The sequence below is a fragment of the Dendrobates tinctorius genome, unplaced genomic scaffold (genome assembly GCF_039654945.1).
Source record: "Dendrobates tinctorius isolate UK_male_01 unplaced genomic scaffold, ASM3965494v1 ptg000016l, whole genome shotgun sequence".
In the NCBI taxonomy this organism is placed as follows: Eukaryota; Metazoa; Chordata; class Amphibia; order Anura; family Dendrobatidae; genus Dendrobates; species Dendrobates tinctorius.
In genome coordinates, this window is record NW_027361684.1 from 54,595,902 (window position 1) to 54,613,573 (window position 17,672).

At 42.8% G+C, this 17,672-nt stretch overlaps 1 protein-coding gene across 3 annotated transcripts in view; it reads left to right on the forward strand.

The window, feature by feature from the left end:
• SH3KBP1 (SH3 domain containing kinase binding protein 1) overlaps positions 1–17,672 on the forward strand; it is a 585,247-nt gene that overhangs the window by 105,434 nt on the left and 462,141 nt on the right. For 2 of the 3 annotated variants that reach the window (XM_073565874.1, XM_073565873.1), the window contains exon 2: positions 3,248–3,405. In XM_073565874.1, the coding sequence (XP_073421975.1) occupies positions 3,248–3,405 (158 nt within the window). Of the gene's footprint in view, positions 1–3,247; positions 3,406–17,672 lie in introns of those variants that run through there. The other variant, XM_073565875.1, reaches the window with a different exon arrangement.

Sequence of the window (17,672 nt, forward strand, 5' to 3'; positions counted from 1 at the left end):
ATCTCCATCAGTCCCATAGATATGTCATTGAGCGGCAGCGATCATACAGAACGTGACCATGCCACTCTTTTCAACTGTGAAGCAGTGAAGAAAATAGACAAAAAACGGAGGTGGGGGGGTGTGGATCAGCACACCTGTTCTAGTGATTGCTAGGGATCCCAGCAGAACATTTATCACCTAGTTGGTTGATGAGTGATATTTTTCATTTCTGGGAAAACCCATTTAAACTTACCAACTTATTAAAGGGCAATATAAAATTTGCAAAGCTCCTATAAATTTGGCAACATTCACAGCTCGTACAATCCAATTTGATATAAACATGGCTACATAGTGAATTTCTTCTGCCAGACAGACTTGCTATGAAATTGTTTATTGTATTAAGACAGCTTTCAGTCTGTAAAGTCTGGCATGTACGAGACTGTTCACGGCTTCATTTATAATTTAACCGTATCACTTAGGACTCTGAAGAAGCTCGTGTTTATTATTTGTAAAAATGACTGATGAGCTGATTTCAGAACTTGTGCAAACATTCGTAATGAATACACATCCAATTTATTGATGTTCATTTTAAGCAAAGCTATTACTCAGTTTCCATGATCCACAATCTGGGCTGATATTTGATTTGGGCTCCTTCGTTATAGGAGTATGGAGTCTGTTGAAAAATGATGCATGCTTTCCTGATATTTGTTTTATATGTTAGAAGCTATTTTATGTTTGGTTTAAAAAAAAATAATTTTGTTGTAGAGATGTAACATTTCTATACATACAGTACAGTGTCTCATGCCTTTAAACTAATTCTCTATCTGCTTCCAAATTTAATACTTATGTTTAGCATTTCTCTAAAATTTAAATTCTCAACATTGTGCATGGCCGTAAAGTTCTTATGTCAAAGTTCTGAAGGTAGAATTCTTATCGAGGAATTCTGCTTCCATTAGATAGTTTATAATGCTATCATTGCTGGCCCACCCCATCTCCTTCTCACAGATTCACAATATATGGTAAACCCTTTTCACATTGCGCGGTGATTTCCAGCACCACAAATTTCTGATTCGGCACTAGTAGTAACAAATAGGTGCAGTCATATAAATGTCATGTTGCAAGTTGTCCTTACATTAGTCACACAGAATTAAATTGAAAAAAGCGTATAGAAAAAAAAAGTAGTATTGAGTTTTTCCATTTTTTTTTTTGTAAAATGAACAGCACAATTTCAGGGAAAACACAAGCCTGCAATCACTAAATAAAGAATAAAACATTTGCTTCGATTTACAAGACTTGTTTGCAGACACAGGTGTTAATAAAACAAGGCAAGGGTTTCCATATAGTCTGGTTACAAAAAATATCACCATCAGCAAGAAATTATTCTATAAATTCTTCACTTTTGTCTTTTTGACTGGGTGGTAATAAATACACAATTGAGCCTTTGAAACACTGAACAGCATTTTATAGTTTATACGTATGAAGAATCTAAATGTAGAGTTGAATCGCACTTTGTAAATGCATGACTTATTTGGTGCTGTATTATACTTCAGAGCTGTATTCACAATTCTACAGTCATCAAGCTGGTTGTCAGATACATTCCTAATAGCTGAGCTCCTGCTATTTTTTTTTCTCTACACAATGTGATCTACAGACCACCCTCGAATAAAAACCTGAATGCCAATTACCAGTTCAACTTCTGCTTTGACTTTGAGTCTGAAAGGAATCCTGGAAGTTTTCAGCTGAGATGCACGTAGAAGTCTGAATACAGCACATGCAAGTAAAAGGAGGTTGCTGCTTTCTATTCATACATATCTTGCAATGATGCTCGCTCACAATAAATGGCAATTATATTTTTGTACATTCATAAGGAAAGTAAAGATGTAACACTTGAAGGTTCCTGTATGATTATGGCCTTTTTACTGTGATAATGTAGCGTGGTGCAGGGCAGCAGCTGCGGGGGGAGACACTCGTCTTCTCCTGTGACGCCCCGGCGCACTACATGAAAGAGTGTGTCCTGGTTTTGTGTTGATGATGGTGTTGTGAGGACCTTTTGCCTGTGCAAGCCGCCTATAGCCGATGGTGTTGGACGGCCAGAACCATATGTTCCACAGTTCAATAAAGAAGACTCCCATTCTGTAACAGCTTTTACTGAACGGTAATTTGGTAAGGGTTATATACAAGGGGTAGCGGATACAAATTATCCTTCCACTGTAGTCTACTCCAGGGCCGGTGAAGCACACTGTTTCACCCTGCTTCATCACAGTCTAGCTTGTCACCACAGTCCTTGTCTGCAAAGCTGTCTACGTGCTCAGCGGTACTGCATCCTATTTCTTCTACTACTGGCACCCTGAATCTACCGCTCGGGACCCCCACTAGTCCCATGAACTCAGTCCTGTTTAGGTCTGTCACCTTCAGCGTTTTGCAAGCTCGTGATATGTCGTCCTCTCTAAGGAACCCTTTTTGGTGGAAGGCCACTCTGTCTCTTCAGTCACTTTAAGGTTGCTACTCCCTTGTCCCTTAGTCTATTCTGTAGTTTACCGTCAATGGCAGCACTGCTCACATACCCTTCCTACTTGAACTTGTCCCTATCTAACCAACTACATGTAGCAGTCACTTGCCCGATCACTAAGCTCCTACCACTATGGGCTAGTCCTGAACATTAACTCTATCCTTACACTAACATCACTATCTAATTATAGTCACTATCTTATCCTACCTATCTAATGTCCTAAGTCCTGTACACTATGTCCTACACTATACATTACCAACTTTACTTATCTTACATTACTACATCACACAATAACATATCACATGACACAATGTACATATATAACAGACGCAAGACATACTACACACAACGCGATCGGTGTCCTCAAGGGTAGGAACGTGACAGTCCATTCCACACCCATCACATTGTTATGCAGTTTTTTTTTCCGGACGTAAAATTCTCAGCATTTTACAGTACCAGCATAATCAATTAGATTTCTGAAATCTCACATACAAACTTTTTTTATCCACAGATTTAGGGCTCATCACGACAATTCTTTCAACGTTTTTGTAAAGCTTTTCATCCATTCAAATAAATGGGTGAAAAACACAAGTAAAAACTTTGCAAAAATGCCATGTGTGAACATGCCCTGATTTGAAGACTTACAGTGAAGATCTATTCTTTTGTCTTATTACAATTTACTTTTAGGGATTAGTCTAATAATGAAATGTTTTTGTTCCTGTAATTTTTATCAAATTAATATTATTTATTTCTTTGCAGTGGATGCGATTGTGGAGTTTGACTACAAGGCTCAGCATGATGACGAGCTGACTATTGTGGCAGGTGACATCATCACCAAAATCAAAAAAGAAGATGGCGGTTGGTGGGAAGGAGAGCTGAAAGGAAGGAGAGGACTTTTCCCTGATAACTTTGTAAGAGTGAGTATCTACTATATATTTCTCTAGAAAATTAGAAGACTATAATTATGTTAAAGTGAAAAATGGGACTAGCCGAAAGGAAATTGACTTAAAGCTGTACTGCATTCCACCCATGAAAATGGGGCTGTTGCTCCTCTAATGGATAGTATCCTATAGTTCCTACTCTCAAGAGGCCAGTAAAAATATGGTAATCTGAGCTGTCCCAGTCTACAATTTGTGGTCACAGGTAGTTTCTTTTGTGCAGGGTCAACAACATTCTTTTCACAGTTAGGGAGGTCACAGTGGAAATGGAACAATTGGTGCCGTTAACAAACAACACCCCATATCATAGCAATCTGGTTCACTGTAAGTGTGACATGGTGGAATGTAAAAATTGTGGCTAACTGCAGCCACTCCTAAATCAAGTAGAATTATAGAAGCAGCATCATGTTTTTTTAGACAATGTTTCTACAGCTACACGGCTGTTCACTGAATAAGGCCACAAGAGAGTAATTTTGGCTGATGTGTGTCAGTCTGTCACCCCCAAATTGCAAATTAAGCCAATTATACAGTCATTTAGGGGTTATGGCATAAAAAAAAATCATCCAACCTCAATTTCCCCAAAATTTGGGATGCTGTGTAAAATGTAAAGAAAAAAAGAATGAAATGATTTGGAAATCATGTATGTCAATACCTGGATAAGAATGAAGTGATTAAACAGAGTCAGCATGGGTTTCTAACTAATAAGTCATGTCAGACTAACTTAATTTCCTTCTATGACGGTATCACTGATTGGGTGGATCAAGGAAATGCTGTAGATATAGTATATCTTGACTTCAGCAAAGCATTTGACAAAGTCTCTCATACAATCCTTATTGAAAAAATGACTAAGTATGGAATGGACAAGGCAACTGTTAGGTGGATTCATAACTGGCTTAGTGATCGGACCCAAAGAGTGGTCGTAAATGGCTGCACATCCAGTTGGAAGAATGTCTCAAGTGGGGTACCACAGGGCTCTGTCCTGGGCCCTGTATTGTTCAACATCTTTATCAACGATTTAGATGAAGGAATTGAGGGTAAACTGATTAAATTTGCTGATGACACAAAGCTAGGAGGGATAGCTAATACTAGAGAAGAGAGAGAGAGGATTCAAAAAGATTTAAATAAACTGGAGAAGTGGGCAGCAACTAACAGAATGGTTTTTAACAGGGAGAAATGCAAAGTACTACATCTGGGCAATAAAAATGAAAAAAGCATATATAGAATGGGAGGAATAGGGCTAAGTGACAGCACATGTGAAAAAGACTTGGGTATACTAATAGATCACAGACTGAATATGAGTCAACAGTGTGATGCAGCAGCAAAAAAGGCAAATGCAATTCTAGGATGTATTAACAGAAGCATACAGTCTAGATCACGTGAAGTCATTATTTCCCTCTACTCCTCTTTGGTCAGACCTCATCTGGAATATTGTGTCCAGTTTTGGGCACCACATTTTAAAAAAGACATCAACAAACTGGAGCAAGTTCAGAAAAGAGCGACCAGAATGGTGACCGGTCTGCAAACCCTGTCTTATGAGGAAAGGTTGCAGGATTTGGGAATGTTTAGTTTGCAAAAGAGAAGACTGAGAGGAGACTTAATAGCTGTCTACAAATATCTAAAGGGCTGTCACATTGTAGAAGGATCAACTTTATTCTCATTTGCACAAGGAAAGACTAGAAGCAATGGGATGAAACTGAATGGGAAGAGACACAGATTAGATATTAGAAAAAACTTTTTGACAGTTAGAGTGATCAATGAGTGGAACAGGCTGCCACGAGAAGTGGTGAGTTCTCCTTCAATGGAAGTCTTCAAACAGAGGCTGGACAGACATCTGAGTGGGATGATTTAGCGAATCCTGCTTTGAGCAGGGGGTTGGACCAGATGGCCCAGGAGGTCCCTTCCAACTCTACGATTCTATGATTCTATGATTCTAAATCTCTTATAGCCATATTTTATTCACAGGACAAAGAATAAAGATCAAAAGTTGAAAAGTAGACACTTTTCCATTTAACATGAGAAGTACCAGCACAAAATCAACCAAATTTCACATATGCAAACTCAGAAATATATAGCAAACTATACGGAGAAAAATGAGTTTACCATATACAATGAAAAAATAAGTATTTATTAATAAAAAAATTCATCTATTACATAAGTAGTAAATTGTACAATAAAATATTTTTTATATGTCAGTTAATATGTATGGATATACGTGATCCACAAGATTAATGGCCACAGACTACAAGCAGAGCATAATAGCAGAACAGAGCAAAGAGTAACCAAGTCAGAACAATGGTGACAGAAAGAGTTAATCTTTAATCAACAAACAGCTGATCTATTCAATGTAACCTGGCTCACCTAGCCTCCATATGAAATGAGCTGGATAATGTCCTCAAGTAGAAGACACCACCATGGTATCAATAGTAAGTAAATATGCGCATATGCAATGACTGCTACATGAATGGAGTAGTAGATAAAAAGGTTAATTACCCATAGTGACTGCCCATGCTGTGGCCACGTTCCCCGACTCGCGTTTCGCAAGCTGTATCGTCGCTTCCTCAGGGGGCGTGGCCTCAGAGTGGCAGAAGTGATCTATAAGTACAGGACCTTCCAGGTCACATGACCGCAGGAAGGCCAATAGCTTGTGTTGTTTTTCGCACATGCGCTCTGAGGTGCCAGGAAGGTCCTACAGCCAGCGTTCTTTCCCCCTCCTACATACATAGCCACGGGGGGGCGGGTGGCACCAAACCGCACCGTCTGTAGTCACGATGTGAAGTATGGAGAAAATGCTGGATGACCAAAGGTACCAAAGAGACACCGCAAAATAAAATAATAAGATAAAATAAGATATGTTAGTGTGAGTAAAGTGAATGAGTGATATGAAAAGTGAAAGTTGGGCAAAAAAAGAGGAATAATGATATTGCTAAATAAACAATGAAGAAAAAAAAAACCAAAAAAAAACAGTGACTATGTATGAATATACAATCTACTGCAATATACATACACATGATGTATAAATGACAAAATGTGCCAATATAAATGCTAAGTGATTATATTATATAGAATTAGTTTACAAAACCTACACAAATAATATATGTGAATTCATGCGCATGATTAAAATACACATATGCTAAATACATGTGCAAAAATACATATGCACAAAATGTGCAATGGTAAAGTGCTAAGTGACATATATGAGATTAAAGTACAATAATCCTACATGAGTAATACATATTAATCATACGCATATTGAAATATGTATATACATTATATATGCAAAAATATTCTCATGACTGCTGAAGTCCAATATCACAATATTTCTTCTCATTATAAATCATGTGATGAAAAGATCTTCATAGACTCATGCTTTCCAAGAGATAAAGCCCGATAGCCGTCATTATTCACCGTCACGTATACATATCAAATGGCATATAACAACATTTAAAAAACACACAACATGACAAAAATTAATAAAATACACTAAAAACATAGAGACCAACTAAAAAGGAGGTATAGCATCTGGAGAGAGGATCAATAACCCCAAAAAATATTTTACAAAAATAATGAAAACCCATTAATTTCATTTAACACATTGGGCACCATAGTGCCCAATGTGAAAATCCATTTGCACTCTTTTTGGGTGAGGAGACGTCTAACGTCCCCTCCCCTAATTACACAATGTACATGCTCAATGCCACGGACTGTTAGTAATTTGGGATTACATTTATGGAACATATGAAAATGCCGGGGCAAAGTTTTTAATTGTGACACGTCAGTTTCCGTTTTAGCCGCCATAATATCACGGACGTGTTCCCGTGTCCGGGTACCCAACCGCCTGGAGGTTTGTCCAATATAAATTTTAGGACAGGTACACATGGCAAAATAAATAACTTGAGTTGTGTTGCATGTTATATGTGTCACGTCGCCGCCAGACTCAGGGCCTGCTGTTTCGGCTTTGGCCACTAGGAGGCGCCGGACTGACACGTCACCGCCAGACTCGGGGCCTGCGGTTCCGGTCTCGGCCACTAGGAGGCGCCGGACCGTCACGCCGCCGTCGGGCTCAGGAACGGCTGTTCCTGCCTCAGCCACTGGGAGGCGCCGTGGTTCGTTCCAGGGTGAAGGTGGTGACAGAGAAGAGGCTCCTGCTCAGGCATCTGGTGGACACAGGCTCCGCCCCTCTGTCAGTCATGTAGGGCTTACTGCATCTCCATCTGGCCTGGTCCAGGGGGGGCGGTCCTAATTACATCATCAGTCCAGGAACCTGTGAGGGAGGACCTGATCCCTCAAATACCTTGGAACTGGTCTTGCAAGCCGCCGGATATATTCTTGGTTCCTCTGCGTGCTACTTTGTAATTTGCTATAGTGAAAACTCTGACCTCAACCTGGATTTCTGACCATTCTATTGCCCGCCGTTTTTGTACCTCCGCCTCTCTTCCGATTTTTTGACGCTGACCTTCGCTTGGATTTCTGACTCTCCTTCTGCCTGCTGATTCTGTACCTTGCTGCCCTCCTGGTTTTACTGACCCTGGCCTGGACTTTTGACTCTCCTTCTGTCTGCTGATTTCGTGCCTCTGCTGCCCTCCGGCCTCCGACTCCTGCCTCCTGACCTTGATTACGGGTTTTAGTTTTGACCCCTTGGCGGCCGTCCTGCACTGGTCCACTGCTAATCTAGACAGCTACCCCCTGGGCCTTGCTACAATTCCAGATCCCTGTATAGGGGTTAAGGGTCTCAGGGTTACTCGGGGTGCTGTCCCTACTACAGCCCAGATTCGCAGACGGCCGTCACATTATATCCGGTCCAAAAAACTGCTTTTTGTGTATATGTCCATATATAAAAGCAGTCTCCTGAATTTTTTTTTCTTCCTTCTTCTGACTGAGCTGATTTCCTGGCCTAACACCTGCTCCAGAGCACAGCCTGAAGGAACACTCCCATCTTCCTATACCAGCATTCTGCAGCCTGGAGACTTCAAGGGAAATGCTGAGCGTCAGAAATCCACATTTCTGGGACGTCGGAGTCTGGGCAGCTCTTGTTGTGCTGTCCCAGAGGCTCAGGTATTGCCTGCAAATGCGGCTAAACTTTTGTTACCCGTCTCACTCTCATTTTCTAAGAAATCTCTGTGTGTGAAGGCTTATGTGGATTGTGGTTCCGCAGGCAACTTCATGGATTTTTTGCTTGCAAAGAATCTTGGTGTACCTTTGCTAAAGCTTAATGCCCCTATTCAAACCACTGCAATTAATGGTACATCTATTGTCCAGGGTGGAGTGGAATTTGTTACTACAGAAATTGCTATGTCAGTGGAGGCATTACACACAGAACATGTCGTTTTTTGTTATTCACAATTTATCACATGCAGTGGTTTTAGGTATGCCATGGTTGCGCCAGCATAATCCTATTATTGACTGGCACCAAGGGGATATCGTGCGCTGGAGTCCACAGTGTCAGAATCACTGTATGTCGCTGTCAGTGAACCAAACTAAAATTAAAACACCCTTTATACCATACGCATTCAGGGACTATGAAGATGTCTTTTCCATAGTGGAGTCTGAGAAATTACCTCCTCATAGAGAGTATGACTGTCCTATAGACTTGGTCCCAGGTTCTCGTCTCCCTAAGGGGAGAATATTTAACCTCTCTGGTCCAGAGCGTGTAGCCATGAATGACTACATAGCAGACAGCTTGCAAAAAGGTTTTATTAGACCCTCCACTTCACCTGTAGGGGCTGGGTTTTTCTTTGTAGAAAAAAAAGATGGTGGACTCAGACCTTGTATTGATTATCGTGAGCTGAACGCTATTACTGTAAAAAATCAGTATCCGCTTCCACTCATCCCTGATCTGTTTAATCAGCAACTGGGAGCCCGTTGGTTCACTAAGCTTGATCTCGGGGGAGCTTACAATCTCGTCCGCATAAGAGATGGAGATGAGTGGAAAACCGCGTTTAACACGCCCCTTGGTCATTTTGAGTATCTTGTGATGCCGTTTGGGTTAAGTAACGTACATGCCATGTTCCAACACTTTGTGAATGATATCTTCAGGGATATCTGTGGGGTATATGGAGTGGTTTATTTGGATGACATCTTGATCTACTCCGCTGATGTTCTTACACACACGCAACATGTCCGTTCTGTGCTCCAGAGACTTAGAGAACATTCTCTATTTGCCAAGTTGGAAAAGTGTGTTTTTATGGCTGAGGAGATAAAGTTTTTGGGGTACATGATTTCTGCTAAGGGGTTTCGCATGGATCCTGCCAAGATCCGACCCATTAGAGAATGGGTACAACCCAAAACTCTAAAAGCGCTGCAGCGATTCTTGGGATTTACTAATTATTTGTGTGATTCACAAATATACGGTTAGCTCAGATTTTATAACAGGAGCCGACACAGTCCTGTCTCTTCACCAGCTGCATCTGAGTTTTTTGGATAGGTAGCGCCCGTGTTACTTTGCCGTACGGATTTACTAATTACTACCGTAAATTCATCAAAGGCTTCTCTGAGATCACCAAACCGCTCACGGATCTGACCCGGAAGGGGGCAGACGTGGTTAATTGGAAGCCTGAGGCACTTCAGCATTTTCTGTTTTAAAGGATTGTTTTTCTGCCAACCCGATATTAATTCAGCCTGAGCTAGACTGCCCCTTTGTGGTAGAGGTTGATGCCTCTGAGGTTGGGGTAGGCGCAGTGCTTTCCCAAGGCACTGCCTCCCTCACTCAACTCCGGCCATGTGCCTTCTTTTCCCGAAAATTCTCCCCTACTGAGAAAAATTATGATATAGGGAATCGGGAATTGTTGGCCATAAAGTGGGCCTTCGAAGAATGGCGCCACTTCCTCGAAGGTGCTAAACGCAAGGTTACAGTGATCACAGATGACAAGAACCTTACCTACTTGGAGTCAGCTAAAAGACTGAATCCTAGGCAGGCCAGGTGGACTTTGTTCTTCTCAAGGTTTAACTTTGTGATCACGTTTCGTCCAGGGACTAAAAATGTAAGGGCTGATGCCCTCTCTCGAAGTTTCTGCCCCTCACAGGCTGAGGACTCGGAACCAGTTCCAATACTGGCCAATGGGATCGTTGTGTCGGCTGTGTCTCTGGACCTTCTGAAGGAGATCCGTAGATCCTCAGAACCAGTCCCGGACACGACGCCCCCCCAGAAATTGTTCGTTCCAGCCCCGTTTCGTCTACAAGTTCTGAAGGGGTCGCATGACTCTGTCCTGGCAGGCCATCCTGGTGTTAATAATACCGCCAGACTAGTGACTAGGAACTTTTGGTGGCCGACGGTGGTTAAGGACTGTAAAGATTACGTACTAGCTTGCGAAATTTGTGCTCGTGCTAAGTCTCCCCATAATCGGCCTGCCGGCTGGCTCCAGTCCTTGCCTGCCCCAGAGAGTCCATGGACCCACAGCTCCATGGACTTCATTACTGACCTGCCGCCCTCAGAAGGGAAGACATGTATCTGGGTGGTGGTAGACAGGTTCAGTAAGCAGTGCCATTTTGTTCCCCTGTCTGGACTACCTAATTCAGAAACGTTGAGTAAGTTGTACGTCACTCATGTAATACGACTGCATGGCGCTCCGGTGAAAATCGTGTCCGACCGAGGAACCCAGTTCGTTTCTAAATTCTGGAAGGCATTCTGCAAACGCATTGGCGTTGAATTATCCTTCTCCTCCGCTTACCACCCTGAGACTAATGGTCAAACTGAACGCACTAACCAGGCCCTAGAGCAGTATCTCTGCTGCTATGTCTCGGAACATCAATCTGATTGGGCGGAACATCTCCCGTTAGCCGAATTCTCCCTAAATAACCAATACCAAGAATCCATCAAAACCACCCCGTTCTTCTGCAATCTTGGTTTACACCCACATTTTGGTTCATTTTCGGCAAAGATGTCGGAGCTCCCGGGGGTAGAGAAATCCATACATCACTTAAGGACCATCTGGTCAGAGGTGAACTCAAACTTGAAAGGCTCCGAGGTCAGACAGGTTTCGGCCGCAAATAAACGACGTTCCAAGGGGGCGCACCTGGGAGTTGGGGACAAAGTTGGGCTGTCTACCAAGAACATTAAACTTAAGGTACCATCTGCCAAACTGGGGCCCAGATTTATTGGTCCCTATGAGATTTTAGAGGTAATTAACCCGGTAGCCTTTCGTTTAAAGCTCCCTCAGTCTTTCAAAATACCCAATGTTTTCCACAAATCCCTCCTCAAGATGTACCACTCCCCAATTCATCCTGTTCAGTCCCCTCCTCCTCCAGTCTTGGTCAAGGGTGCCTTGGAGTACAAAGTCCAAGGTATCCTTGATTCCCGTTTAGTGAGAGGGTCCGTGCAATATTTGGTGCATTGGAAGGGCTATGGTCCAGAGGAGAGGTCCTGGGTCCCTGCTGGTGACATCCATGCCAAGGGGTTAATTAGAAGGTTTCACCTCCTTCACCCTGACAAACCGGGTTTTGAGGGTCCGGAGGCCCGTCTTAGAAGGGGGGGTACTGTCACGTCGCCGCCAGACTCAGGGCCTGCTGTTCCGGCTTCGGCCACTAGGAGGCGCCGGACTGACACGTCACTGCCAGACTCGGGGCCTGCGGTTCTGGTCTCAGCCACTAGGAGGCGCCGGATTGTCACGTCCCCGTCAGACCCAGGGATGGCTGTTCCTGCCTCAGCCACTGGGAGGCGCCGTGGTTCGCTCCAGGGTGAGGGTGGTGACAGAAGAGGCTCCTGTGCAGGCATCTGGTGGGCGCAGGCTCCGCCCCTCTGTCAGTCATGTAGGGCTTACTGCATCTCCATCTGGCCAGGTCCGGGGGGGGGTCCTAATTACATCATCAGTCCAGGAACCTGTGAGGGAGGACCTGATCCCTCAAATACCTTGGGACTGGTCTTGCAAGCCGCCGGATATATTCTTGGTTCCCCTGCGTGCTACTTTGTAATTTGCTATAGTGAAAACTCTGACCTCAGCCTGGATTTCTGACCATTCTATTGCCTGCGTTTTTGTACCTCCGCCTCTCTTCCGATTTTTTTACGCTTACCTTCGCTTGGATTCCTGACTCTCCTGCCTGCTGATTCTGTACCTTGCTGCCCTCCTGGTTTTACTGACCCTGGCCTGGACTTTTGACTCTCCTTCTGTCTGCTGATTTCGTGCCTCTGCTGCCCTCCGGCCTCCGACTCCTGCCTCCTGACCTTGATTACGGGTTTTAGTTTTGACCCCTTGGCTGCCGTCCTGCTCTGGTCCACTGCTAATCTAGACAGCTACCCCCTGGGCCTTGCTACAATATCAGATCCCTGTATAGGGGTTAAGGGTCTCAGGGTTACTCGGGGTGCTGTCTCTACTACAGCCCAGATTCGCAGACGGCCGTCACAATATGCTGCTTGATGGAGAATTTCTTCTTACCATTAACAGACTCAAATGTTGACGTCCGAACAATATTTTTACATACAAAACAATGGCCACAAGAGAAGCATCCTTTAATCGGTCCACTAGAACCGAAAAGGTTTTTCTTTGTATCATCACCGAGACATAGTGGCTTTTCGTTAAATGATCTTTCAAGTTATTACTACGTCTTGAAGTCATGAGAGGTCGGTCCGTCAGGTACTTAGCAAGGGCTGGATCAGATTTTAAGATGTTCCAATGCCTCTGAAGTCACTTCCTCATCGTGGCCCATTCCCCATTAAATGTTGAAATTGGTTTTCATTATTTGTTTTCTTCTTTCTTTCCATATTGGGTTTTAGTAGGACATCACGTGAGCATTTTTTAGCATTATTCAATCCTGCTTTAATGCACCGATTAGAGTAACCCCTAGCCTTGACTCTCTCACAGAGATCTAATGCCTGTGTCTCAAATCGAGAGTCTGAAGAGCAGATCCGCCTCATCCTGAGAAATTGACCAACTTGGATGGCGCTAATAGTACTGAAAGAATGACTAGAACTGGCATGCAGCAACGAATTGGTAGAAGTGGGTTTCTTGTGGACACCGTTTGTAAAAAAAAGTTTTCATCCACCAAAATTCTGATGTCCTAGAAATCCACGGAAATCTCACTCATAGTAGAAGTCAATTTGATGTTATATTTATTTGATTTTAGTTGCTGCATGAAATCATGTAATTGCAACTCAGAACCTTGCCAAATCTAATATACACTATAAAGCTCAAAGGGTGTATGTGTGTGTGTGTATGTATGTGTGTGTATGTCCGGGATAGGCATCCGCACCGTCGCAGCTACAGCCACAAAATTTGGCACAGTCACACGTCTGGACCCCGAGAGCGTCCTAAGCTATGTTGTGAGGCGAAATTTTAACCCTGCGCGTTCCAATTCACCAAACAATTTTGCCCCTGTCTACATACTGGGGAAAAAGTGTGTGCGCGTCAAGCCCCACCCCTCATTATGATGTCACAATGCCCCTATTTGCATACTGGGGAAACAGTGTGTGCGTATCAAGCCCCACCCCTCATTATGATGTCATAATGATTGCCTTGGTGACGCTGATGTCATCATAGGTTGCAAGCCCTGCCGCCGCTCATTATGATGTCATAATGGTTGACTATGGGATGGAGGATGTGTGATGGGTATATGGGCACTGGACTATGGGATGGCGGATATGTATGATGGGTATATGGGCACGGGACTATGGGATGGCGGATATGTATGATGGGTATATGGGCATGGGCATGGGACTATGAGATGGAGGATATGTATGACGGGTATATGGGCACGGGACTATGGGATGGCGGATATGTATGATGGGTATATGGGCACGGGACTATGGGATGGAGGATATGTATGATGGGTATATAGGCACTGGACTATGGGATGGAGGATATGTATGATGGCTATATGGGCATGGGACTATGAGATGAAGAATGTGTGATGGGTATATGGACACTCGACTATGGGATGGAGGATATGTATGATGGGTATATGGGCATGGGACTATGGGATGGAGGATATGTATGATGGATATATGGGCATGGGACTATGGGATGGAGGATATGTATTATGGGTATATGGGCTCGGGCCTATGGGATGGAGGATGTGTGATGGGTATATGGACATGGGACTATGGGATGGCGGATATGTATATGGGCACGGGACTATGGGATGGAGGATGTGTGACGGGTATATGGGCACTGGACTATGGGATGGAGGATATGTATGATGGGTATATGGGCACGGGACTATGGGATGGAGGATATGTATGATGAGTATATGGGCATGGGACTATGAGATGAAGGACGTGTGATGGGTATATGGGCATGGGACTATGGGATGGCGGATATGTATATGGGCACGGAACTATGGGATGGAGGATGTGTGATGGATATATGGGCACTGGACTATGGGATGGAGGATATGTATGATGGGTATATGGGCACGGGACTATGGGATGGAGGATATGTATGATGGGTATATGGGCACGGGCCTATGGGATCGTGGATATGTATGATGGGTATATGGGCACGGGACTATGGGATGGAGGATAATTATATTTTGCTATAACTAACCACAGTTAGTTACTATGCCCGGGCAGCGCCGGGCTCTTCAACTAGTAATAAATAAATCATCAATGTAGCGTAACCAGCACTGCACATGGTCAGCGGCCCGGACGCCATCCCCGCCATGAATTCACATATATTATTTGTGTATGTTTTGTAAACTAATTCTATATAATATAATATGTCACTTAGCACTTATATTGGCACATTTTGTCATTTATGCATGATGTGTATGTATATTGCAGTAGATTGTATATTCATACAAAGTCACTGTTTTTTTTATTATTTTTCATTGTTTATTTAGCAATATCATTATTCATCTTTTTTTGCCCAACTTTCACTTTTCATATCACTCAGTCACTTTACTCACACTAACATATCTTATTTTATCTTATTATTTTATTTTGCGGTGACTCTTTGGTGCCTTTGGTCCTCCAGCGTTTTCTCCATACTTCACATCGTGGCTACAGACGGTGCGGTTTGGTGCCACCTGCCCCCCCTGTGACTATGTATGTAGGAGGGGAGAGAACGCTGGCTGTAGGACCTACTTGGCACCTCAAAGCGCATGTGCAAAAACAACACAAGCTATTGGCCTTCCTGCGGTCATGTGACCTGGAAGGTCCTGTACTTACTTCTGCCACTCTGAGGCCACGCCCCCTGAGGAAGAGATGATACAGCTTGCGAAATGCATGTCGGGGAAAGTGGCCACAGCATGGGCAGTCACTATGGGTAATTAACCTTTTTATCTACTACTCCATTCATGTAGCAGTCATTGCATATGCGCATATTTACTTACTATTGATACCATGGTGGTGTCTTCTACTTAAGGACATTATCCAGCTCATTTCATATGGAGGCTAGGTGAGCCAGGTTACATTGAATAGATCAGCTGTTTGTTGATTAAAGATTAACTCTTTCTGTCACCATTGTTCTGACTTGGTTACTCTTTGCTCTGTTCTGCTATTATGCTCTGCTTGTAGTCTGTGGCCATTAATCTTGTGGATCACGTATATCCATACATATTAACTGACATATAAAAAATATTTTATTGTACAATTTACTACTTATGTAATAGATTAATTTTTGTATTAATAAATACTTATTTTTTTCATTGTATATGGTAAACTCATTTTTTCTCCTTATCTTTTGCTATACTTTTTCAAAAAGAAAATTAACTAATTTAGAAATAGACGACAGCAACACATCTCAAAAAAGTTGGGGAAGGGTTAATAAAAAGGCTGGAAAAGTAAGTTCTACTAATGAAAAACAGCTGGAGGGTCAACTATGTCACTTGACTGTATAAAATGAGCATTTTAGATAGGCAGAGTCTCTCAGAAGTAAAGATAGTCAGAGGTTCATCAATCTGAAAATAACTGGGTTTAAGCATTGTGGAACAAAGAAAAATGTTCCTCCATCATCTGTATTACGTAATGTCATCAAAAGATTCAGAGATTCTGGAGAAATCCATGTGCCCATGGGACAAGGCTGGCACTCAATACTGGATGCTCATGATCTGCAATAAAAACAGGCATGTTTTGGTTGTGCAAATTACTGCACAGGCTCAGGAACACTTCCAGTAGTCATTGTCTGTGAACACTGTCGGTAATGAAATCCATAAATACAAGTTAAAGCTCTGTTATACTTAGAAGAAGGAACTAAATACAATCCAGAAACATTGGCACCTACGCTGCACCAAAGCTCATTAAAATGGACTGAGGCAACATGGAAAACTTTTTTGTCGTCAGAGGAATAAAAATGTATTTTTTTTATGGAAACCACGGACACAGCGTCCTATAGACTCACAGAGGAGAGGGACCATCCAGCTTGTCATCACCGCAGAGTTCTGCATCTTTGATGGTATGGGGCTGCATTAGTGCCTGTGGCATGGGCAGATTACACATCTTGAAAGGTAGAATCAATACTGAGGATTACATACAGGCTAGAACAACATATGCTTCCATACAGACAACATCTATTTCAGAGAAGGCCGGCATGTTTAGACAAGAAAATGCATCACAACAAGATGGCCAACCTGAAGAAGAGTTCACGTGATGAATCGGCCGCCAGCAATCCAGACTTTTTACCAACAGAAAACATTTGATGCATTATGAAATGTAACATCCAGCAAAGAAGAAACCGGACTGATGAGCAGCTAGAATCCTACATCAGACAAAAATGGGACAAAATTCTTCTCCTAAAACTCCAGCAATTGTCTCCTCTCTTCCCAGAAATTTACAGACTGCTGTAATAGGAAAAGAGGATGCTACACAATGGAAGACATGGCCCTGTCCCAAATTTTTTGGGATGTGTTGCTGCCGTCAATTTCTAAATTAGTTCATTTTTTTTAAATAAAATGGAAAAAATGTCTCATTTTCATCATCTGATCTGTGTTCTATGTTCTGAATAAAGTACGGCTATATGAGATTTCCAAATCATTGCATTTCATATTTTCTTTACATTTTACACAACTTCCCAACTTTTTTTTGGAATTGAGGTCAGACTGGGGTTTCAGGGGCCCATCAGTAACCAACTCCAGGGCCCCACTTTTCAGCTACATGCAAATGTGACAATATCCTCAATCACAAATGTATGTAACAGTGACCTGGGTAGACTGTATAATGAATAGGATGCTGCTTTTGTCTGTACATAGTGATTCAAGTATAGAGTGCCAAGCACTGCTCATATAAGAGGGTGGTGGACCGCTCTTTCACAGGGGCCCACCGGAGTATTCTCCAGTTCTCCTGTGGACCAGTCTAAGCCTGGTTATACCTGTAACATAGATTT